General features: G+C 46.9%; 1 protein-coding gene across 1 annotated transcript; it reads right to left on the bottom strand.

Annotated features, from left to right (window-relative positions):
- Positions 1-73: 73 nt before the first annotated feature.
- PNPLA2 (patatin like domain 2, triacylglycerol lipase) lies at positions 74-25,070 on the bottom strand (the record flags this gene model as incomplete). The annotated part of the gene is made up of 9 exons (XM_082001098.1): positions 74-338; positions 1,219-1,341; positions 2,056-2,188; positions 2,632-2,799; positions 3,733-3,793; positions 4,708-4,917; positions 8,933-8,998; positions 9,183-9,415; positions 24,884-25,070. The coding sequence occupies 9 exons, from the start codon at positions 25,068-25,070 to the stop codon at positions 74-76; spliced, it is 1,446 nt and encodes a 481-aa protein (XP_081857224.1).
- Between the last annotated feature and the right edge of the window lie 399 nt (positions 25,071-25,469).

Genomic DNA, 25,469 nt, shown 5'->3' with positions numbered 1-25,469 from the left:
TGAGGGATGAGACTGGTCCCGCCCTATGTCTGCTCCCCTTCCCACCCACCCTCATCCTCTCACAGCAGCAGGCTCAGAAGAGTGGCAGGCACTCTTTTGCACAGTCTAGAGGTGGAAGCTTCATCTGAAACCCTTCCCGAGGGAAGAGGGAGGCCTGCATGTCCACGTTGATGCAGAGTAAGCCCATCATGAGCTGGCGCTGGTAGTCCTCCCATTTCATCATGACATCAGACAGGGAACGGTTGCTTCTCATCCACATAGGCAGTGCTTCACCACAAGCCGGTGCAGAAGAAATTGGCAGGCTCTGGGGCCCTCCAAGCTCAAGGTGATAGTAAAGCCTGAAAGGCAAACACACACATTCAAAGAATCAGTACATGGGAAGACTTGAGCAGGTCACCAGACCAGAGCTCCAGAACCAGAGAGCAATTTTGTTCTACCACTGACTGCATGATCTTAGTCAGAAGTCTCTGTGTGTGCCCATTTCCCCCCTCACATCTCTTGATTATTCAGCCCATGAGCTCTTGTGGGTAAGAATCACCCCCTTGTACTAGGATCAGAATCACAGCTGGGACCCCCTGCCTACTACTGTGGTACAGAGTTTCTTATCCTCATCCGAGCAACACAGTCTTGCCTCAATCTCAAGCCATGGCCTACTGCAGGGAGTTCAGTTCAGAAACAGGCACACACACACAGACCCAAAGCACTCTGTCTCATTTAGAAACCCTCTGGTCCTTCCTTGCCACCCTAGTGCCTCCCTTACCCTAAATCAGGCCTAGATCTTGAGGCAGAAAAGCTCATTTGAATGCAAGTACACTTTCAAAGGAACTTTTAGGGGACCCTGCAACAGCAAATGCCACAAAGACAAGCACCTCGGTCTTCTACAGGGAGCAGGGAATAAACTAGCATATTGTTTTAATTAGACCTACATCTTCTGCCCTATTGCTACAGTAACAGCTTCATTACAGAGTCTGCCCTGTAACGGGAAGAAGGAACGAGACCATGTACGGAGTCTATCCCAACATGGGATTAATGAAGCCAAGAGACCATGGACCAGATTTGCATTTTAGGTTGGGCAGTAAATCCTTCTTGTCAATTTGTGCTTTACTTGCTCTGTGCCAATGGAGTAGAGTCTGCACAAGGTAAAGGTGGAAGGGGATTTCCCTTCCGCCCTTTTGGAGGGCTCCTCCAAAATAGTGCTGCGGAGGAAAGCAGCCATACCTAGCTGAAAGATGGCTGCCCAGTTTCTTCTTGGCTTTCTTCACAAGATAGTTGCAGATTTCAGTTATCTGCTCCCTCATCCATCTAATATCCTCAGGGATATCTGGGAGCCATTCCAGCAACCTGGGAAGAGAGAAAAGACAACCATTAGTGGGGCCACACAAAGGATAGGGTGGAAATAATGCCACTTTTGCCTCCTATCAATGGCTACTCATTATTTTTAGTGACAAATGCATTTAAGAGCCATTTACACTACCATTCGCAGAATTAAGAGGAAGAAGCTGTAAAGTATAAGAACAGCCCAGGAATTTATTCTTTACATTTTGTGTCTGCACTTTCCATATTTTTCATCCATTTTCAGATTTGAAAAGTGTTTTTCCCCAAGTCTTTCTATCACAATCTCCTTCCACAAACTTTCCACAGAGTACTTTGTACTAAGGACAAGTCTGACAGACCTGTCTTCCCAGTTGAGTAAGTATAGAGCTGGAAATGGCTGGGAGTACTCTACCCCTTGCTCCAGAGGGGAACCAACTCTTGTGAGGTTCCTACTTTCATCCCTGCACTCCCAGTTCAGAAGTCTCTCTCCAGGCTCCAAAACTTAACACCATTTTCTAGGGCAAGTTCTAGCACACAGCCATCTCCCTTCAAGCTAGAATTATTGGCTGTAGCTAAGTGACACATGAAAGTAGGAATTTCTTTCTTTCATATGTCTGGTTAAGTGACAGGAACACTTTCCTCTTAGAGAGGATTCTACTCTGTCCATTCATGCTCCACCAGCTATGTCAAACACTTGGTTACACTGGGAAGAAAAACAGAGGGAACTAGTCAAAGGCCTACCTGACAGTGAAGGAAACTGCAGACTCCAGAGGCAGCATATAGGGAACCATCATTGCCGTGGCTACACGTATAGGCAGCATGTTGGTGATACCAGTCAAGAAACTTCTTCTTTCAGCACAAGCCTCCAGAAGAGCTGAAGACACAAGAGAACATGGCTGAATCCCCGCAATGGGACTATCCCTTTCCTTGCAATACTCCAGAGGTTACCCAGCCTGACACATCCCTTCTCCACATTTCACTTCTTAAGGAAGTCTTGCTCAGGGTAGTAATTCTATAAGCACAGCTGAGACCATCAGCTTTTAGCTTTATCAGACTCCCAAAAGAGCAAGTATCAAGATCCCCTCCTCTCCTTACCATGTAGAACACTGTCAAATGAGTCACCCTCTCCCAATTCAGCCTCCACAGTGTAAGCCACAACTTTATCTAAGAGTCCCCAACTCCGTCTAACCATTGGCAAGTGCCAGTTCAATCCCTGGGTATGGCTAAGCCCAGCCACAAGCAATACCCACATCCCAATAATCCTCTGGACGAGGCAGCACAGGAGGATTGCCTGGGCTCTCTCCCTTTGGATCATACCTTGGTTCAGTCTGGGAGGCAAGTGTTCGAAGATGTGCTCTTCAACAACAGCAAGGGCAGTGTTGTCCTCTAGTTGGTCCTCAGCTTCTGTTTCTTCCTCTTTTTTCTCTTCTGGGGGAGCTTCTATGGCAAGGAGAGGACGGGCAGGACTTGGACGATGAAGAAGACCTGAGAAAAGAAGTCATACCATAAGGATGATACAGACTAGCTGCCCTGCCTCACCTGGCCTTTAGAGTGTTAGCTCTCACTTCACTCAAACCCTCTTCAGACAGACAGACATCATACCCAGCCCCTTTAGGTTATGTCTATTGTAATGCTTACCACAATGAGTTAGAAACCTTGCTGCTTTAAGATCACCTTCTTTCTCCCCACCAGAAATTCTAACTTTTCCCGTTTAAGTACTGCAGTGTGCTGTTTGGCAGTGTTTCGTTGTTGGCAGTGTTTCGTTGTAATCTGCTAGTCACCAATCTTGCAGGTAAAATTTCCGTCCTGCATCTTAATCCACAAACACAGCTGCATGACTGCTCTTAGCCCAGTAAGGTCCACATCCCAGAGCAACAAATGTGCTTGGTCTGCTATAAATTGACACTAGGTGGCGTCAAACACACACTCAACCTGCTACAACAGTTGGAGGCCAGAAAGTCCAGCGTTGCAGGTAGGAGTGAAACAATAGTGTCAAACCACCAGGTGCTGGGGGCTGCTGAGGGCATGCCTGCACTCTGCACTGCTGAGGCACATTAGACATACCCTAGCTGTGTATAAAAAGGAGCAGGGTGCCTGCAGGAGGTCCAAACGGCACTAGTGTTGATGTAGCACTTAAGCACATGCTAAGCAGCTTCAACACTCAGTGCCAAAGCCACCGCTCTGGTATCAGAGTGGTTAGAGTCCTTATGCATTGCACTGGAAAGGTGTTCACACCACCTCTGCTTCCTGAAGTGCTAAAATAGACTTAAGGGAAATTCCATATTCCAATATCTGACACACAGCTCAATTCTGTCCTTGAACCTTTCATACGCACCATTGGCTATTCTCAAAGTCAAGCCACTAAGCCTGGCACAGAAGAGGCAAGTCAGTGGACCCTACAAACATCCAGTGCCTTACCATTCTTCTTCAGGAAGTGCAGTGCATCCCGATAGCCCTGCTTGCACATATCCCGCAGCACCTGTGGGTAGAGAAGGCAAGAACAAGTCATTTGGAGATTGTCTGGCTAGGCCCAGCCCAATGCTGGCTTTAGAGGAATTCTGACTTCTGAGCTACCCCAAGGAGAAGTCTCATCCTTGCCAGCTCTTCCCAGGTTTTGAGCAGGAATGGGAGGTATAACACAAATACATTGGATATAGGAATCACAGGATAAATCAGATTGTAAGGGACACCTGGAATCCTAAATACAGGCTTAGAGTTGCAGCCACCTCATTTCACCATCTAGAGCTGCTGTTACTGTGGGCAGCCTTCAGCAAGTCACTCTGATAAGCATACTGCCCAGAATACTTCCCAGCAGATGACAGGAAGGGCCACTGCATTTGCAGATAAAGCCAGCTAAGACTAGAGAGGGGGCAGGGAAAAACTTGTCCAAGTAATTCAGCACATAAATACATGATTATGCCCAGATGCCAGGGCTCTCTGATGCTGCATTTGCTCAGAGGCATGCAAAGCTGTTTGCAGTGCCACCTGCTCTACTGGCACTTTTTAGGAGACAGTCACTGGCTTCAGGCTGGCAGTTCCATTCTGACCTTAAAAAACCTCAAGAGCATATTGGTTCCCATGGCTGATACATCCTTGTTTACAAGTCAGCCTGACTTCATAGCAAATGCCACTCTAGAGAGAACCACATGGGAATATTTTCCAAGCAACTCCTACCGCCTAGCAAAAGTAGCAAAAGAAAATCAAGTGACCTATACAACTTTGTGCAGATGGTCAAGGTTTGCCAAGTCACTGGATTGATAATGTCAAGGTTAAAAAACAGACAAGCAAGAGATACAAAACTAACAGTGTCTGGAATCTTCTTCTGCTAATGTGCACAGTATAGCCAGTGCCTATCTACTATACCCAAATTCTGGTGCTTGTGAGGAAACTCACCTGTGGCTCTGGAGGAAATAGGGCCTTTGAGAGGCGGTACAGGTTGCGAAGGTTAAACTGGATGCTTGTATTGGTGACTCTCAGCTCATGCATGTTTGTGGAGCTGTCCCGTGGACAGATATCACTCTCTCCTGAGAATGGAGACACCGTGATTGTGTTCTTCAGCTCATATCGTGGCAAGTTGTCAGAAATCCCTCCATCAACGTATCTCTGAAATCAAGACAAATAAAAGCACTCTTCATTCTCGTAGCTGATCCAAGCAACTTTTTTACTCTTTGTCCCTGTCAATATTTGTGCTAACAACTTGGGAAGAGAATTAAATACATCCACCAGCACTGGAGTCAAAAATCAATGACAGCACAGCTGTATTGTCTATAATACACTTTTGCTATGTGCCTTTCTTCCTATGGCCAAGTGTGTTGGTCACAAGTGTTCAATGAGAAAGGTATATTCACTTGTGTGACTGCTGACATACATCTCCTATGGGGTTTGACTGCTGTCCAATTAAATAATAGGACATACCAACCACCACCTGCAGTGCAAATTAGCACCATCTAAGCTGTCACACTGTGACATTGTGCCGTTTTTCACTTGTGTTTAAAACAAACAAGCTCAGATACGGGTCCCCATGGGTGGACTAAGAGTAAAACCAGCTGATTTGTTGCTAACAGGTTTATCAAGCAGCAATCCCAACACATGCATACACATTTGGAATCTACTTGCTGGGGTATGATAATAGTGTACAAGGGACTTGGGTTTTGCTCCTAACAGGCACTCTCTTATCAGAGAGTGTTCTGTACATATGTACCATAAATACATTTGCATTACCCTTGCAGGAAGGGCAACCCTTGAGTAGCATGTACTCAATTCAAAGAATACTTTGAAGAACTGTAATTGCACAAGGAGCTGAGCGAGACAATCCCTATCACAAGCCTTTGGCAGAGCAAGCAACATGAAGAAGATAAAAGAAGGGTACATTGGTCAACCCAAAAGAGCAGGAAGTTTGAGACTTTTGCAGAGTGAACTCAAGCTCTCATGAACCTCAGTTACAGAACAGTCATGCTGATTTTGTATCAGGGTTGATTCTGCCATTTGCTACTTGGAACCCCTCCCTTTGGATGGGTTCAAACGCAAATCATCATGAGGAGCTACACAGCCCCATAAGCAGCAGCTGTAACATCTTTCATCTCTGCTGCGTGAGGAGCTGGGCTGGCAGAAGCTGAACCCATGCAGAGCATAAAAATGCTGATCGGAAGAGGAGGTACTCCATTCTGTGTCATGTTTTGCCTCCTCTCACAGGCAGATTGACCACTGACACTGGTCTTTTGCTGCACAATGCCTAGGCAAATGTTAGCTGCTTTGCCTGGAAGGTGCTTTGCACTTTGTTCTCTCTTGCTCTGGATGGCAGACACCTCTTCAAGCAGCTCCTCTGAGCCTGGGGAACAGTTCATAGGCTCTTGGGCTGCAGGTAATCAAATTCAGCTATAGGAATTCAGCTCCCATCAAGGCAACAGGGTCAGGTCGGATTGCACAGATGGTTTCTCGGGGGCAAACTGAACCTCAGAGCTACCTCTGCTTACAGCCTACAGGTTCAAGAGAGATGACTTGTGATTACAGTTGTAGGCTATAGCAGCATCAACTCATAGCACAGGACATTTCATCCTCATGTCAGGCATTGTTCACCAAACACAGTATCAAGACAGACATCATTAGTAACTCCTGGGCAGTGAAGAAACTGGAAGGGTGGGATAGGTTATACTCAAGGAAAAGTACACCCTGTTGGAAACAGGAACACTCCACTTGCTTAGAGGATGCTTTCTAGACAAAAGCAGCCCCAAAAATCAATTGAATCCTCATCCCTTTTTAAAGTGGGCATCTGTTTTCCCTAAGCTAAAAACAACCATAGCAAACTGTCATCGTCATCATCTCCCCAAAGTTGCTCCCACTGAAAGCCAGATGAAGCACAGCTAGAGCTAGAGACACCTGGCTGACTCCGTCTGCAAGGATGAGGCCATGATAGGCGGAGCAGGAAGAGGACAGAGCAAAGCAGGCAGCACAGTGCCAGACACCCACTTTGTCTAAAAAAAAAAAAGATGGAGTTGTGTTTTGGCCACTTAGCTAAGACAACACTAGTTTTGTGTCAAGGATGCAGAAACGTAAGTTTCCTTGAGGGTGGCAGCATGAGTGAACAGATGCCATTAGAAAGAAGGCTTAACTACAACAGGGCTGACAGGTAAAGCCTTCTCACTGCATGGAAATCTAGGAATACACATGCAGACCCCGCTCTCTGGTCCACCATTCCCCAAGCAATGCTGATTACTATTCCTTATTCAAGATCAGCCACCACTTCTTTGGATTTGCCTGAACCTTCAGCAACCCAAGACTAAAAACTCTCCAACCCCCTGCAAAGCCCCTAAGAGAACAGAGGCATGGACTGGAGCCCCCAGCTGCCTGCAGAAATGAGCAGCAGCAGCTTTTCAGGATGGTTAATGGACTGGGGTCAACTCTGGGGTGCCCAGTTCCATTCCTTTACGTTCTCCCCCCTCACAGGGCCCCTCATTCACATTTATTGACAATTAGCTTTTTGACCCTTGTTGGGGGTTCATCTCACCCATGTGCTGCAGACAATTCATAGCTAGTGCATGTGTTGACAGGTCAGTTATTGACCCTTCCATTTCTCAGTATTTGAGAATTCTTTTCTTTTTCCTCCTGCCACCCACCTTCATCATCCACTCCATGGCCTACCAGAGCTCAGAGAAGTAAGCATTGGAAAAAGATTAGAAGGCAGGCAAAATGTGGATTTTACACCTTGCACACAATCATACTGCCTTGAAAACTGATCCTCATGCCAGGCCTGTCAGTCTGTCCTGTGGCAAATACAGTCATCACAGGCTCACTAGGACCCATACAGTCCTGTTTCAAAGCTTCTTCCCAGGCTCATACCCAGCCTAATTTAACCTCTCCCCTCAGTCTCCCTTCCGCGACACAGAGACACATGATTTTCTGGGGAAGAGGTAGGAATTCGTTTCCTCATCTCAATTATTCCCTCCCCACCTTTCCCCATGAGGAATCTTGACATGAGAAGCCATCCCCCCTCCGTGTGCCGAGGCAGCTGCACATTCCAGAAACCCCAATGCTGTACATGGGTTTGGAATTTTGAGATTTTGCCTGATCCGCACTGACCTCAACTAGTGCCAAAGAGGTGTCAGGCAAGAGCCACTGCTATGCTCCCACCAGCTGTGGGACAAAAACCTTGCCTGAAGTTGTTGAGCAAATGCCAAACCATTACTGATTCTGTCACTTCTCTGAAGGGCTGGACATTGGACACTTCTAGGTCATTTCCCTGCCCAATACGCTTGTACAAGACAAAACCAGCCAAGTTGTGTATTATGCAGGAGCAAATCTGACCTCGCTTTTAGGATACAGGTAGCAGTAGGAGCAGATTTGATGTGATGCTCTGACAGACTGAGGCATCTTGGTCAGGTCACTTATGGGAAACCAGGACACACTTACATTAACAGCAGTTCTCCCTCTCCCTTTTGACTATTTAGTTTGCAAACAAAGTGCCTTTTAATGCGTATATTAGCCTATGTAGCACAAGGGGAATCCAAGCTCAGCTGAGGCCCTTAAGCATGACTGCAATATTCAGAGATGCTCCAGCTCTGCGCAGCTTTCAAACGTTTTCGTTTCTAACATGCAAACACAGAAAGGAGAAATTGCTCTGGACAGCCTTGGACAGGATGTTAAAGAAAGCTCTAGCAGGCAGAAGACCAGAGGAAGGACAAGAAAAACTCCATAGAAAAGTCTGGTATCAGCACCACTAGTTAAAACCCTGTAGAAAATGTGAGGCACATGGGAGAGGGACTACACTCATGATTTCTATCCTGGACCCAGGTTCCTTCCACATGCAGAGGGTTGCTATCTCAGATGGAGAGCAGTGCACCAAGCAGCCAGGAGAACCATCTGCTAAGCCAGGCAGTGTTTGCCCAGATTGCTATACATTACTATCATGTTAAATCCTCTAGTCTTTGGAATATTTAAAGCCAACTGCCGGCAACAGTGGAAAGAAGGTGCATCCACTGTTGGAGGTTTTTTATTTGGGCATTTCTCATGCCTCTTCAGGCTATTTGCTGCCAGCAGACAGGCAATAAGACTGCCAAAATTGAGTACCAGCATTTCTGCCTTCCTCTTCATTAGTACATGATTTAATGAAGGAGCGTCTTACCACTCCACGCAAGGTTGGAGGTATCAGGCCACAGTAGACAGGGATAAAGGTGCTGCAGACACAAGCCTGAGGGAGAGAGAGATCCAAAATGTAAAAAGCAGATCAAAGCCTAGTGAACCTATTACTCTTCTCAGAACACCACACTGGCACGTGCTGACAGTTATACACCATTACTAAGGACATTTGGAGACCAAGGCAAAACAAAACAAGGCAGTTCCTGCCTAGCCCTCCGCAGTAAGTTTCTGTCTACCTGGATCAGCTCCTCCTTGGAATTGAAGTCTGACAGTATCACATTTTCTCCATCAGAGACCCGTGTCAGGGAAATACCCAAACGTCCTGCTGCAACCTCATGCCCATTCTCTGGCACAGTCTTGGACAGGCAGATCCGAATGATCTTCACCAAGTTGAAAGATGGGTGGAGTGGGCCCAAGAACCTCTTCCGGGCTTCTTTTGATACTCGAATAATGCTGGCGCCAGCCTCACCTGCAACAAGAAAAATGCACCATGAAATCCTAGCAAAACCAGCCTTCTCCTTTACAAAACAATGCATAGAAAAGCCCAATTCACAGCTTTTCTCAGAAGTTTCTCCCCACTGTCTGATATAACTCAAGCAAGAGGCTATTATGGGCAGTATTATAGAAGTCACCCAAGTTTGCTGTCTTGGCCTTCAAAGAGCTACCCTCATCTTACATATGTTTTATAAAGTCAAGAAAGACGACATGCATCTGGCTAAGGCCTCACACATCCTGTTTCACTGGCCAGTGCAGGGCTGGTGAAAACACAGACTAACAAAGAAAACAAGGAAGATGCCTTAACAGCTTTGAACTTATAGCTAAATCCATTTCAAGACATCTTCCATTAAAACTCTTCTAGTAAGTATCATCTTTTTTCTGACATGAGAAAGTCATCTGCCTGTAAGCAAAAGTGCCAGTAAATAGGAATGTCAGTGCTTTCCAGGTAAGCTATCCCAGCTTTGCTGTGAATGTCAGTCACATCTCGGGTGAGCAAGATAGACACTATGCTCCATTAGGGAATTGGTAACTTAGTGCCACCTGCAGTGTCTTTGGTGTCCTATCCCTTCCACGTCCGATTCCACAGCACTGAACTAGGCCCTGATGGCAAGCAGGGCTCACAAAGGCATGTCTGCTTTACCCTTTCACACAGTGACCCAGCTGGGTTTGAAGAAGAGGAGACATTGCATCCACACAAAAGGGAAGGCATCTGCTAAGCCTGTTATCTCACAGTCACTAAGAACCCAACCTGGCAAGAGCATCAGGGCTCTGCAGTAGGAAAGGAGGGATGGGAGAAAACAAAACAAAAACATCAACCCAAGCCAAACTCTCAGCATCTAGCATACTGCCCTTTGCACACACACTGACTGCTGCTTCCACATGCATCTCCCAGCCGTGGTGACATAAAAGACAACAGTTCCTCTGAGTACCAGGCAATCACTGTACTCCCAGGGACATCGGGAATATACATGCCGGAAGAATTAAAGAAACCAGGAGAAAAAGAGATGTGCTTTCACAAATCAAGACTTCCCTCCAATCAAACTGAAGTTCATTTCCTGAAGAAAGATGAAGGACTATCAACTCAAGCCAACCAGAAGTCCCTCTGTTTTGCTTTCCCACCCAGTCTTGCAATTGCAGAAAGGAGGCAGCAGAATGAAAGAACCCAAGTTAGATGCTAGTTAATCAATACAATGGAGATAAGAGCAACAACACCCTCAATGCTGTATTGACACATCCCACTCTTTTGCAATACACTTGTGCCAGCAACATGTTTTCCATCAACACAGCCTGGAAATGTGATTCTGTGCTTAGGAAACCCATCAACACCAGTAGCTCAAGCATACAGAACTGGACCCTTGAACATGACCAGAGACTCTGGGGTCAGGATTTTAGGCACTGTGAGGTAGCAACTTAGTAGAAAACCCAAGTTCCCCCCTCTCAAGCAATTTTTAGCACTATAATCCCAGTCTTTTGCTCTGTCCTAGAGCAATGTTTAGCAGTCTAATTCTGATCTCACTTACTCAATTAGCAGTAAGCCACTGAGCCCAGCCTGCTCAAGATAGTAGCCACATGGTTCAACATCCTTCACAACATGAAGGAAGTCAGCCTCACAGAAATTACATTTTATCAGCACCATGACATTAGCACTCTTAACACTCCCTAAGACGCCTTCACATCTGACAAAAGGAGAAAAGACACACAGAGAATCTGCAGCAGAGTCAAAAACTGAATGAATCCCAGACAAGCACCTTGGCCACATGACCCCAGGAAACTCCACTGCACTGAATGCACCGCAGGGAGTTGCTGGCTTAGCTGAAAAACCCACTGGGAGAGTGGGTGTTGAGTGTGCAGCTGTAGGGAGACACCCTGTGTGCAAAGGCCAAGAGATGGTGCTTAGCAAATGATGCTTTCAGATTTGGTATCTCAGTGTGCAGAAAGATTTGATAGCAATACTGAAAACAACTGCAATTAAATTGAGCTTATTACTGTTTGAGCTAAAATATGAGCCAGCAGTTGCTTAAGAAAAACAAAACAGCAAAGACCCAACTGTGCCAGGAAACAGGCTGAGCAGAGACTTCAGTTGCAGCTGCCTGCTCTATCACCATTTCACAGCCAAGTGAGGCAACAGGACAGAAAAGAACAGAGAACAAAATAAGAATTCTTGCTAATTAGCAATTTCATTCTTTGAATACTTTCTGGACATTTGGGTTTTTGGGGGGTGGTTGGTTGTTTTGTACACATGTATATACATGCATACACACAGGAGCTTCTGAGGTATTTCAATTTAAGGGCAGCTGTGATTCTTTTGGACTTGCTGGCTCACTTGCACCAAAGCTGAGTGCAGAATGGCTCTATGGGAAGAGATGAGCACAGGGTGATCTGCAGCACCACCAGCTTTCCTGGAAATAAGGCTAGCTGAGAGTTCAGCCAAAGGAGCCAGGTTTACATAGCTAGATCCATGAGAGATGACAAGGCCTCTTGGAAAAATATTTGGGAAGAGAGAGGTGAGAGTGTTTTAATCACGTTACTACCAGAAGAGCTATTCCAGGAAAACCAGCTCAAATTCTGCTCACAGCCTGCCAGAGGGAACAGCTGAATGAGAGGTGGTCAAGAGAGACGAGTCCTACAGGGGTCAGCCACAAGCTGTCAATTATTATTGGGACTAGTCCAGTGCCAATTCCAGTCCACAGAAAACTTTCCCATGTTTTTTGATGTATCTGGTGACTCAGCACACAGGGTCACATGAAAAAGCTAAAGTAAATTCCTCTTCCCTTACCGAGGTACATACCAAGGGCCAGAGACAATCCCCAATAGTTGGTGTTGATTGCTGGGAAAACATTTAATTCTTATCCCACCAACCAATTCATTCAATACTTCTCCCTATACAAATTTACTAAGCCAATATTCCTCTAAAAATTATATTAGTATACGTGGAATATTCCATTCTCAATAGAAAAGCCATATCCCCCCTCTTCCCTGCCCCCACCACTGCCCCAGTGGGTGTTGTTATACATGAGCTTGAGTACTGCAAGGCCATCATCCTTATCTGAATTTCAGTTGTGATGACGCAAAGAAGCGTCAGACAGTTGTGTCCTGAAACACCCCAACATGTGCCTTGCAAGACAAGGGAGGCCAGCTGCTCCACCTCTGCTGGTTCATCCTGTGATCGTTCTGCAGCATCTACAAGGGACAAGTTACTGTTACCTGTGGCAAAAGACGTGAAGGCAGCTGCTAGTTCGCATTCCATTTTCAAGCTACGTCGAGCCAGCTTCACATTAGTTTTGACATAGCAAGATCATTCCCATAAATAACTGGTTTTCACCCCACCAGTCACGCTTGACTCCAAAATAACCCAGTGTCTAAGTCTCTATTGCCTTGCATTCTTGGGCACAGCTGCTCACCACAACATATAAATATATTTTAAAAAGCCTAGGACAAGATACAGGTCACCCATTCCCAAGAGAAGCAAGAAGAGAGAAGATAGAGAGCTACTGTAAGGAGAGCTCAAAGGAACTAAGGCCCATCACAGGCTTCGTCACCTTTTACTCAGAAGGCACATTCCCCTAAGCTACCCTTCTCTAACCTGAAAAGCATTCAAGCACCATGTGCTAATTATAACTGTATACAAATACCTCCAGCCACAGCAGCCTCCTACTCTTCTGTGTCTGGAAAAGGAGAAGAGCTGAAGATCAATCACCTAAAACTGATGTTAGCTGGGCACCTGGGAAGACCCTTAACTTCAGCTACCAGTTCTGAGAGGCAAGTGGGGAAGAAGGATCTCTTCAGATCCATATCTTCAGCAGCAGGGCTTTTGTACCAAGGTCACCACGATGCTCAGCTGTTGACATTAGACCACACTGATATCCATTTGCCAGCCAGCAAAAGGACAGTTGACCCATAAAGTATTTCAAGTGGGGGAAAAAAAACCCACACCCTAAGACACAAACAAAAATAGGAGCAGAGCAGGCTGAAGAGGGAGAGGGGCATTCTGGACATTCCATCCAGCAGCTCCTGTGACTGCAGCTCACCCATGATACTGCAGCTCCCTCTGGAAGGGCTCTGCATCGGCACGAAGATCACGCTCTGCACCAGGGACATTCCTGCTCCCTGGTTAGTGCAGCAGTAAACAGGATGCAAGCTTAAAGGAAAGGCTCTCCAACAGGGATGGAGAACAGAGGATGGCACAGACAGTGGATGGATGTAGGGATAGCATCTCCTGTCCCTCCTGGTAGAAGGCACACACAGAGAGGTCACACCCTAGACTGCAGATGCCGCACCTCACCTGGACTAATGGAGCAGGCAGGGAACTGTGCAGGTCCCTGCTAAACCTGCTTCTCATTCACCACCAACAAGAATTCAAATGGACTCCTTCCTACACATCAGCAACACGCAAGGCACCACTCCTCTCTCCTCAGTCCCATTAACTAGCTAAGGCTCCAGACTGGCCAGACACACTGATATCAAAAGTTTCAAAAGGAAGCCAGCAAGCACAAGGAAGTGCAGGTGCTTTTGACATTCCTCCAGCACCTGGAAAGCCCAATGCCTTGTTAGTTTGGGATGGCATGACCAAACTATTTTGACTGCAAGATTTTCAGGACAGGAGCCAGCTCCTATGTACCAGGGACCTCATTCTGGAACTCCTTAAGTTCTGCTTAGCTATCTGTTGGAGTAATGTTTGTGTGATGCTCAGCACAGATGCTTCCTGCAAGAGTGCCCACCGACACTCTTCACACTTTGCTTTCAATTCAGATAGTTGCTGAGCATCACTGGAGTTCTCGTATTTCCCGTCGGTAGATCCCAGTCCAAGCTTGAATTTAGGAATGAGTCAGAAGGAATTTACTAGCATGATCACCCTCAAGGTGAATTTAGCTTGGTTGCTCATCTCTTTCTGTTGCAGCTGTTCCTGTACCTCACCCATGGAAGAGCTAAAAGCCAGTCTCAAATGATGAGCATGGGTTTCAGGAGAGCTGTCGCATATTCTTCCTGAGCACAAATCCCCAAGCTGCTCTAGCTCAGCAGACACAGCTCCTGCACCTGCCTCTTCTCTGAATACCAAGAGCAATATGCATGGTTTTCCTGCCCAACCTCTCCCAGGACATGATACAGTCCTAATAATAACACAGTCCTGTGACCAGCCCAAAAACATAAAGTTGTAAACAAGAGGCACCAAAACAAAAGTTTGCAAACTGACATCTAGAAAATAATTAACAGAAAACTTTATTGGATGTTTCCTCACAGATAGCTCAGACTGCGAGAAAGTGCCAGTTCATTCACCCCAAGGAGCAGTGCATAACAGCACACCGGTGATCCAAGGACAACCCCAATTCTTGTGGGCAGTGACCTCAGTTTGTGAAAGATCCCACTGCTTGGCTGGACTTCTGTTCCTCTTCTCACACTCACACTGAAGCAAGCTGGTTTCCACTCATTGTCCCAAGAGAGCAAGAACCAGACAGACCTTCAGCTGAGCTAAGCTGAACAAAGGCCAACTTGTGCCAAATGGGAACCTGACCCATGTTCTCTGACTGCGTATCAGTGAGGCTGGATGGATGTCAAAGGGGGGCCCAAGGACAAATTCGTTCCAGCAGGAGATAAAGCAAGAGCAATGTCTTATGATCTGCCCTTATAAGACATTTTCAGGTGACAGGTGTACCTCACAGCTGGTGACAGCTCTTTAGTTTCAGTGTGAAATCCTAGACAGATGAGTAAAAGCATTGGATGTAGAAAGGATATCTATCCCTCACTTGCCACAATTTGTACAACTACCACTATTTAACACAAATTAAATACACCCATTTTAAAATATTTGAGGCTGGGGGGTAGCAGCTAGCAGTGGAGCCTCTAAAGGCACCAATTCTTTTCACATCTGTACACATCTTCCTGTAAGCCAGTCATATTGAGAAACACCATGTACCAAAACAATCTGTTCTTCTGGGACTTCCCTAATTTTTGTTGTTCTGAGGTATATTTATTTTAATGTTTTCACTCAATCCTTCTCACCTACTATTTTGCCATCAGATAACAAACAGCTCCACTGACTTGGCTCCAGGTAAGAGATACAGGAAGGAAGCTTTTCTTTTTTTTGGCAATACATAGGTAGCAAACACAACTACCCCTACAACACACACCCACTCAGTCTGCAGACAGCTCTACTGCTTTGACTAGTTCCCTGTGGCAGGTAACCCTTCTCATCAGGGGCTCTGATTTAACAGGCAGGGATTTAACCCAAGCTCAACAAGCAAATGATTTTGCAAAGGAGATTTTTAGAAAGCCTGGCCACCTGCTGCAAATAATGGTCTATCTCCCACTTTGCTCAAGACTGAGAGGCACTGATACATACCCTATCAGAGTAACTCCTACCAAACCCTATCAGACTATGGTAAGCAACACCTGTTCTGGCCTTACAGGTGGGGCAGTGGAAACACCAAGAGGAAGAGACAGCTTTTCAAGTAGGGCCAGCTCTCACAACCAGAGGCAGATGCTGAAGGAAGGGCTCAGCCCACAACACTTTCTGCCTCAGATTCTCAGCACTCAGCATTGCAAAGTCTAGACACAAACAGTGCCAAGACACAGCCTGCAGGAGGAGGGCTAAGTAAATACAGATCACCTGCAACTGCTTCAGAGCCAGAAGCCTCCCTCTCATTAACATGTTTGTCCCCAAGATGTTTACTTTTCTATTTCAAGTAAAATTTGGGAAAAAAGCTGTTGGTCACTATATATTCAAATAAAGCCAAAACAAAAGCAGCCATTTTCCCCCTTTGAGCCAAGAGATGGTTATTTTGTGTGCTCTGGATACCAGTTAACAGATGAATCAGAACTCTTGCCACATCCTGGATGTAGGGAGCATAAAAAGAAGATTTACTTTTAAGTTGCCCCTGCTTCTTCCTCTTGCACAAAGCAGTTCACCAGGCAGCCCACAGTGACTGTTGCCTGCCTGCCTGTCCAACCCTGGTACCTACAGGGCAAGACCCTCACACAAGCCAAAGTGCAGATGCACAATTCATACCTCATCTCACCTTAAGGCAGGTTGCTCTGCTTTATACAGAAGCAAAAAGGCTTTGGGAGAATGGGCACAAGAACTGCCAGGCTTGATTCTGTCTCTAAGCTAAACCTTTGCACTGTACTTAATGTAGTGTTGGCACACCAAAGCTTCACCAGGCAACAATGTCCTGCAAACTGAGGCCAGCTTTGTTTCTGCAGCCAGAACTGGAGCATTTACTCTTGCAACACAAATCAGAGAACAGTGCAGCTGCTACTGTGAAACAATCAATAGTAAGGCCAAGAGGCAGCTCAGTTCAGGCAGGCAGCCAGGATCATTCTGTCACAACCACAACAGCAATCCCCACTAGCCTAATCTTTCTCCACTGTAATTCCCTAATACGAGGCTTAATGCTACATTTCTGTTCATTGCATTAGAGAGAAATTAAATGGTATAACAGCACACGGAAAGGAAAAGTTGCTCAGGACTGTAGGCAAGCTGTACTGAACTTGTCCTCATCCGTCCATCAATCCCTGCCAATGCTACAGTGCAACTCAAACTGCATGGGGTGACAAGAAAGGAGGATTCACAGACTAAGAGAAGGTGCAGCTCAGATCCCTGCTGCTCACTCTGAGCCAGAGCAATGCTGGGTTTTGGGTCACTTTTTAAAAGGAAGTACTCAGTGAGAGGAAGCTAGTGCAGGGGAGAAACAGACCTAAAAACATGCTATAATAATGCAAAGTTGCCTTTTTCCTCTGCCCTGCATAGAGGCAGAAGTGGAACCACATCAAACTCTTGTTTTATTCATCCAAGTGAAAACCACTAACACAAAGCCTCCAGTGGCTGTTATTCTGAACAAGAACTGGTGCAGAAGGATCAAGTCTCACCCACACACAATGTTACGCACACCCTCTCCATACTCATTTCTCAAGGTTGGTTTGCAGGATGGCAGCACACACCTAGAGGAAGAACAGTTTCCACTTCACAGTCAAGGTATCACTAGAGGTAGGATGCTTTGGAAGAAGAGAGACTAGTGCTGCAGGACAGCAGATACCTTTACCAGGCACCTGCATTGCAGATTGATGAAGACAAAGTGGAGTGACCAGTCACCATTTCTGCTTCCAGAGCCTAAAGAATTAACTGCCATGCCAGCATCACTTCAGCTTTATCACACACTAGCCATTACCCTCAGCTGTCTCACCAACACCAAAGCAAGGCCCACACACAGCTTGTGGTGGTTTTCAGTCTAACACCTGCTAAATGCTTTCCTGCATGCTTGCAGGCAGTGATTGTCTTGTGTTCACCAGAGATCTTACAAGAGACATGACTAGCTCTGTCATGCAGAAAAGGGCAGCCCGTCTTCCTTCTCCCCTGTCCTTTCTTCACTGTACACTTGCATGGCTGCTAGAGCACTGACTCACCTGGGCACAGAATAAAAGTAACAGCTCTGCAGTCCTCCACTGGCCCTCAGCCTGCATCATGCCCAACTCCCTCATGCCTGCACAGCTAGCCAACTGCTCCAACCCATGCCAAGCACTTCCCATGCACCTGTGAGCACACTGTTTGCTGTGCCCGCTTTGCCCTTCCAGCTCACACAGGCGTGTTAAGCATCACCTTACACCCCTGAACTCTTCCCCACTAGCCGTGGCATGAGCAGAGCCTGCTACCAGCAAGGAACCAAGAATTAGAAGCTTTGTTCCAAAGCAGTCCTCAGAAGAGACATGGGCATTTTGTTCTATAAGGAATCTCATTTATGATGATGAAGCTTATTTGGGAAGCCTCATGAGTCAGACTGCAAGGCAGGCTGCATTCCTTGGGAGCTATGACACAAGAATATCTGGAGACTGACATTACCTTTATTCCATGACATCAGCAGAAGTCCCCCACCCACAACCCCCAAGCATCAAGATGATTTGGGTTCTGAAAGCAGCCACATCAGCAAGACAGGAGCTGCTCAGAGGGTTGCACAGACCCCTGCAAGGGAAAAGCCTCTGCTCAAACCTTCCTGCAAGGATGAGCAGTGGACAAGCAAGGAGAGCAGCAAGACAGATGTAGCAATGTCCACCTGAAGCTCACACACAGAGAACAAACTCTTCTGTGTGCAGAAATATGGCTAGTAGTTAAATGGTTAGTTTGTTCCCATAAATAAGTTTTTACCAATCCCACTATATAAAAACACTGGGCTAGATAAGTCAGTGTAACTCCCCCTGTGCTGACAGCCCACTCTGAAACATGGCTCTAACTTTCTCCATGCATGACAGAACCATGGCAGCCTGAATGCACACCCTGCCTCCCATCTCCCATGCTCCACTGGAATAACTTTCTTGCCAGGCCAAGTCCTGAATCAGCAGCGCTCAGTGAAGCTGGCAAGAGCAGCTCTTGTAATTAACATATGTAAAGGGCTCCCTGATTCATTTACACCATCAGATGCCACCTCCTCTACTTCAGGATGCTAAACTAGACAATCCACAGGAGTGGCAGCTTAGAAACACTACCAAAGCCTCCAATGCCCATATACAGGCTCCTTTGACTCCCAGATTCTTGAAGGCACATCCTGACTTTCACCTCAAGTCCCAGGAACACTTAGCAGAAAGAAAGAGGCCAAGTATTAGAGCTGGGCTACAGAAGTGTGGAAGTGCAGAGGATTCAATGGGAAAGTGGTGGCCAGTTTGGAATACAGTCAGCAGCAGGGTTTGCCCTGTGAAGAGCAAGGTGGATGGACAGGAGGCACGCGCTCACAATACTCTGAGTAGGAGATTTCTGAGCTTTTGCAAAGGCAAAAATTCCAAAGCCTGAAATTAGGACATTTGTCCATTCCAGCTCCAGAAAGAAGGAATGATGATCAAATTACCATTTCTCTGGCCCTTGCATGGTCCTCTTTAAGTACAGTATCAAGCAAGCACAGCAAAGTTGAAAATCCTCTCCAGCAAGGCCAGTGAACATTTCATCCCTGCTTCATGGAAGGCACAGAGGGAAACATGGAGAAGCCCAGAGTGAGCAGGGGGCTAGCATCAGAGCACAGTTGCTCCCAAGCCCGCTGCACTGGAAGGCAGCGCAACCCTCTGACAGACAGGAAACAAACACCATCACCTACTGGACATGCAGGCAGAGCTGCTGTAACCACTACAGCAGCAGGTGTTTGTAACTGGAAGACAGAGTAAGGAACCTGAGGAAGGTTTTTGATTTATCAAGACTAAATTTAAATTTCAAACATAATCAATAACCAGAAATAGGACCCTGAAGAACACACGACAGCTCATACCTTATAGGGCGGACCTGCAAGTCCCTGAAGAGTTTTGGGAGATAAGAGGCAGAAAGAGGTGGAACAGCCTGGACATGCTACAAGTCCAAGAGAGATACTGAATTATGGGTCACAAGAATGACCATGCAAGGACCACTTGTGCTGTTGCCACTGTCAGGGCACAGCTATTGCTGCAGCTAACAGAGCAAGGCTGGGCACCAAGCTGCTCTGCACACCTACTGTCTCTGTGGGGTGACAAAAGAATAAACACATGTATTGCTATGACTATGTTTTTTGCCAAAAGCAGCTGCTTGGCTTCCCTTGCACTCATCCAATGAGATGCCTGCAAGAGCACCTTTCCTCATGGGAACTTCCTTATTAGAGCCACGCAGACAGCAGGAACAAGTTCCTTCCCTCCCAGCAAAAGGTACTGCAGGGTGCCCTGGCTGCTTGGCTGTCAGCTTACTCATCTGGAATCCTGAGCCTGCAGCCCTGTGACCACTGATGGCACTGATCCAAGCACAGCAGCTTCTCCACCAAGCCAGTGAGCATTTCTGACTATGTCAGCACAGAACACACCCCTTGCACACACCCCCACCACCCCACCCCCCATCTTCTACCAGAGAAAGCAGCAGCAGGTTTACTGCTTCCATGGAGAGCCTGGATGTTCCCCATGAATTATGTCCACATCTCCACATTGTGTACACAGCGATGCCTCTCCTTCCATTGACTAGGTTGGAGCTGCAGAGCTCAAGTTTTTCCCCAGCTAGAGCCTTTGCAGGAGGTACAAATGAGAATCTCCTGTGCAGGGAGGGACTTGAGTTTTGAGATGCCACAGATGCTATGAAGCTTTCCTTCATGTACCTGAGGAGATCTACAGATCTCTTCACACAGCCACGCAGGACAGCATCACATACACTTCCCCTAGGATAAGCTTCACGATTCATGCTCTGGCCAGCATAGACTGACATTGCTCTGAGGACTCCATAGAAACTAAGCTGATTTATTTCCCCCTCTCAATCTGGGATTTGGTGTTAGACTCCACACACAGAGAGAAAATAACCTCCGTGAACAATCCCTAAGGTTTTGCATGAACATAATCAAATTTCAGGAGCACAACATTGAAAATGCTGCTACCATTCATTATCTAAATTACAAAAGGTAAAAGAAAGTTGGTTTGTTTGGGGTTTTTTCCTCCTGCTACCCAATGGAAAAAGTCTCTACAGTTCAGTAGCGTATTTCCTGGTGGTCACATGGTGACAGCTGACAAGCAAACCTGAATGTCAAATAACTTGTTACTTCATCTCAGGTCAAGCCTGGGTAAACAACCCAGGAATTGCTCTCCAAAGGACACCCTAAACAACACTGCTCAATCTAGCGGATATATGGTCTCCTTTCCATCCCTTCAGCTTGCTTTATAATTTTCTGCTGGCATTGTCATGCTTTAGGAAAACAGCTAACTCCCACAGATGGGGGGTTGATAGCCAGCTTTGCCTCTGACAGCAGAACCCTCCTCTTCCACCCAAAAAAAGCAGCAGTTCAGCAGTTCCAATCCATCCTCAGATGAGAGCTGTATAGGACAATAGTCACATGCTACACAGACAATTGAGATGCTGTTGGTTAACTCTGAGTCACAAGCACAGTCCAGGACCTTAATAAGCTCAAAACCAGCTTTCCAGTGATTACAGGTTCACATCCCATCATTCATCCAGGCTGCTATGCTTCCAAAGCAGGCATACCAAATCAGGCATACAGCTCACCAGAGTGAGATGATTAAAGACCCTTAACAAAAATATATCCTCTACTCTGTATCAAAGATTTAAGAATCCAACAGTGGCTGCATTTTAGCGTTACTCGTGACTGAAAAAAAGGAGTCTTGTCACATCACAAAAGCCAGTTTTACTCATCCAGGCCCAGTGACTTAAGGATTTTTTTTCAGACAGGTAAGCATCCTCAGAGTTCCAGCCCTAGAGTTGGTGAAAAGTTGTAGAATTTGAGGTACACATAAGAAAGACTACAAAGCCAGCACAAAAGGATTGCTCAGTTGCTTTGCATATAAAGGTGCATTTCCTGGTGTGTTGGACTCCAACAGCCCAAAGACACAGACATGACAGAAGGCCATTTTCTAGAAAACCCTCAGGACAAGAAGTGATTCACATTACAACACTGCAGTATGCACAATCAATTAACCTGTAAACATGCGAGACTTTGCCCAATGCACCTTGATAGCCACACAGATTATTCTCGTGGAAAAACAGCAATGCTTTTTCATGCCAGTGAACAGAAGAACCTCAAAGCTGGAGAGCGCCTTTCAGATGTGGGACAATTATGACTGTTGTAGCACTGGAGAATAAAACGAAGATCCCTACAACTTAATAGTAAAGTGCTTAAGAGCTCGGCAAGGTCATATCCGAACGTAAATACCTTCTGGCCTCTTATGTAGAAATAAGGTCCTCTGTTTAGCTAATATGGATGCCCAATGTTGTTTTATTTGGTATTCTCAAATCCACCTTTGAAGTCCGCAGTGAGGTCTCAAGGCTGCAGATCATTTGGTCAGGGCTTTCAGTTCAGTGTTAGCCCACAGCAAAGCTTTGCTGCCATATACAAATGATGACAGCATGGTCTTAATTCAGGGAGAAGGCAGAATCAGCTGAGAGGCAAGCTGAACAGATGCAAAAGCCAGAAGGAAAAAGCTGGAAAAGAAACCACTAAGTGGGATCTTACACTCTGAAATCCAGGAAAATTTCTGTTCTCTCTGATCAGGGTCTCAAAAGATTGGAACCAAAGAAAACCCCAAAGGAAGAGGTTTTCCCCCTCCTTCCCAGGAAGTGTTTATCTTTGCACAGTAGAGTCTCATTGAGTTCAGAGCCAAGTACAGATGCATGAAGGCACTAACCTTATCTACACACAGGCAAATAAGCAAGGCTTCTGCAAAATTTCCCTCTGCTTGTCACTCATCAAGAGACACTATATAACATTCCAATTTGGTGGACAGGGCAACAGACACTGCAGGGTAGCAGTTGCCATAAGCTTCAAAGCCCACAGGCTATTACACCTACTCTCAGACAGAAACCAGCTACACAGCAAACACAGGTACTTGAGATCCTACAACAGCCTGTACTAGAACAAACTGCTCTCCTAGTACAGGCTGCTGCTGTACTTTCTGCCCAATTCCCTTCTTCCCTATGATTTCATTCTAACCCCTGGACCTCAACCTAGAATCTGCACTGTCAGGAGGGTTTATGACAGGGACAAAGTGCAGCGATACCATGCCCCAATCAAGCACCCCATTTGCTTTTACTTTCAGAAGTCAGCTCTGTTGCCTTAGAACTGCTCTCTACCTAATATATATGCCAGCCACAAAGGCAGGGTCAAAAGAAACTATCCTAGAGAAGTCAAACTTAAGACAAAATTTGAATACTCAAGACCCAAGCCTCAGCTGGCTTTAAGCAGCATGGTTTGGCCTTTCAGGAGGGAGGTGAATGCTGCCCCTAACTCAGTCCTCTTTATCATGCCTCCCCTTGTGGGAAAACCTATTCTAATCCTGACTCACAGAAAGCTCTCTACCAGGCTGGGTAACTCCACAAGGGCAATGCCTAAGCACATCATGAATGCTCTGGACATCTAAATAGCAAGAACAAGGTAGACATGACAACAGACTTGCTCAGCACTATAATGGCATCTGAGCAAGGCAAAGGATTTGGGCACTACCACCAACCTGTCTCATGTTTGTGCCACCCTCTGAATAGCACATGGACTACTCGGGGAACTAATTGGGCAGCCACCTCTTCAACAGAAGCAACAGCAATTAAAGCAACACAATCCCTGGCAGCTATCAGCAAATGGGTCCCTGCAGGAGGGATTAAAGAAGACCTTCTCCCTTGTCCATGATAAAAGCTGGCACCATGGGATGACTACAGCCTTTGAGATCCCAGTCTGGGTTTTGAACATCTGGTAGGAGCTTCCCATCAAGCTCCAGAAGCAACGGTTATACTTCCTTGGGCATTTCTGTAAACAAAATGCTAAGGAGAGGAAAACTTCAAACCTAACTACATAGAAAAAGCTAACTTTTGCTGCATGACAGCTACATCTCAAAACTCTTACCTGTCCCCAAAGAACAGGGAGTGCCTTGAAAAGACACCTGTGATCAAGGTGAGAGGAGTTCAAGCAGTAAACAGCTGTGGTTTCACTTGACTCTAGGAGAGGTTCGTAATTCTCTGAGACTAAACAGACATATCTGATTGTCTCACACCACATGCTCCTTTCAAGTTTAAGATCCTTTTCTGCACTTATTCTCAGAATGAAAGCTTCCAAGTCCAGACTCTAGCACATGGTTGTTGACATCCCCCCATATGCAAAACAGCTGAACTTCAAAACAGCAAAATAACAGGAGGCACCACACACCATTCTCTTCAGCTGTTCCCTAGACATGCCTTAAGCAGGGACAGACTACATTGTGCACCTGCTTCAGAGATGACTTTTTAAGGTTTATTCTGTAACTTCAAAGCAGAGACAATATCTAGCTAAACTGGAGATCTAGCTCTTGCAGAGCAAGAAAATTCCCCCGTGTCCTACACCCCCATGAATAACCCTCTTCCAGAAATAAAGATGCTCAGACAGAATAAAGAGAGATTTCCTAGTTACTTGACAATGCTGTTCAACTCTAATCTATATACGCAACACATTGCTTGACATCTTCATCTCCAGCTGCTTCACCTCCCATTCGCAGCCACCAAGAGCTGGTGCCCACATGGTGAAAGCCAGCTCCTCTCCAACAGCCCTACCAGACCTACATTCAAGCAAGCCAAACCCAAGAACTGGGCCCTCACAAGTCCGCGTTACTGTGGTGGTGGTCAAAACCAAGACTTACCACCATCAGGGGCCTTCTTGACATGTGCTGCTAGTCCCCTCTGGGGGGCACAGCAGCAGCCACCCACTCTCCATCCCACAGGGGCCAGATGTCCATTTCAGATGGGTGCTTCACCGCCTTACAGGGCTGAGGTGCCTCTGACACCCCCTTGGGCCTCAGCTTGTGGCACGCTGCCACCCGCAAGGAGAAGGAGTGAATACTGAGGTAAAAGCCTTAAAAACAGAGCACTGCACGCATTTAGGAAGAACGAGGAGGAAGGCGGAGCACTATTTCCACCCCGCCGACGCTCTTGTAATTATAAATTAAAAACAACGATGGGAAGACGCGAAGGAGCGCTCAGCTCCGCGCTTACCGAGGCAGGCGCCGCTGACGAGGGCGGTGGCCGTGAGCGCCCCGGCTGAGGCGCCGTAGACTTTCCTGGCGTTGGCGACGAGAAAAGGGGCATGTTCCTGCAGGCAGCTGGCTACCCCGATGTGGTAGACCCCCAGGAAGCCGCAGCCGGCGAAGGAGATATTCCAGGTGGAGTCCAGGGGGAACATGGCCTCCGCGCCCCGCTGAAGGCAGGGAGGGCGGGAAGGAAGAGGCAGCAGCGACGGAGAGGGGAAGCCGCGGGGCTCCTCTCACATCACACCGCCCCTGGGCGGGCGGAACGAAGGACGAGAGCCGGGAGCCGACGAAGGGAGTCAGTAGCACGGCTGATTTTGCCGCTGGGTTGCTCGCAGCAGCCGCCGAGCTTATATGAGGCGGCCCGGCCCTCGGGCCCGCCCTCGGCCTGCGGAGGGGCCGAGCTGAAGGGCGGCGTACCGCCGGCTCCGGGTTTGGGCGAGAGGCAGCCGGCTCCTCCTTTCAACCCTTCCTCCGGTGAACCCCCTCTGTCAGCCAAGGAAGGCCGGCCCCCGTGGGCATTGCGGTTATTCACGGTCTGTGGAACCACGGCA

Source organism: Phaethon aethereus (genome assembly GCF_964289735.1).
Source record: "Phaethon aethereus genome assembly, chromosome: 5".
Taxonomy (NCBI): domain Eukaryota; kingdom Metazoa; phylum Chordata; class Aves; order Phaethontiformes; family Phaethontidae; genus Phaethon; species Phaethon aethereus.
The sequence above is the reverse complement of the archived record's forward strand: the minus strand, read 5'-3'. Positions and strand labels throughout refer to the sequence as shown.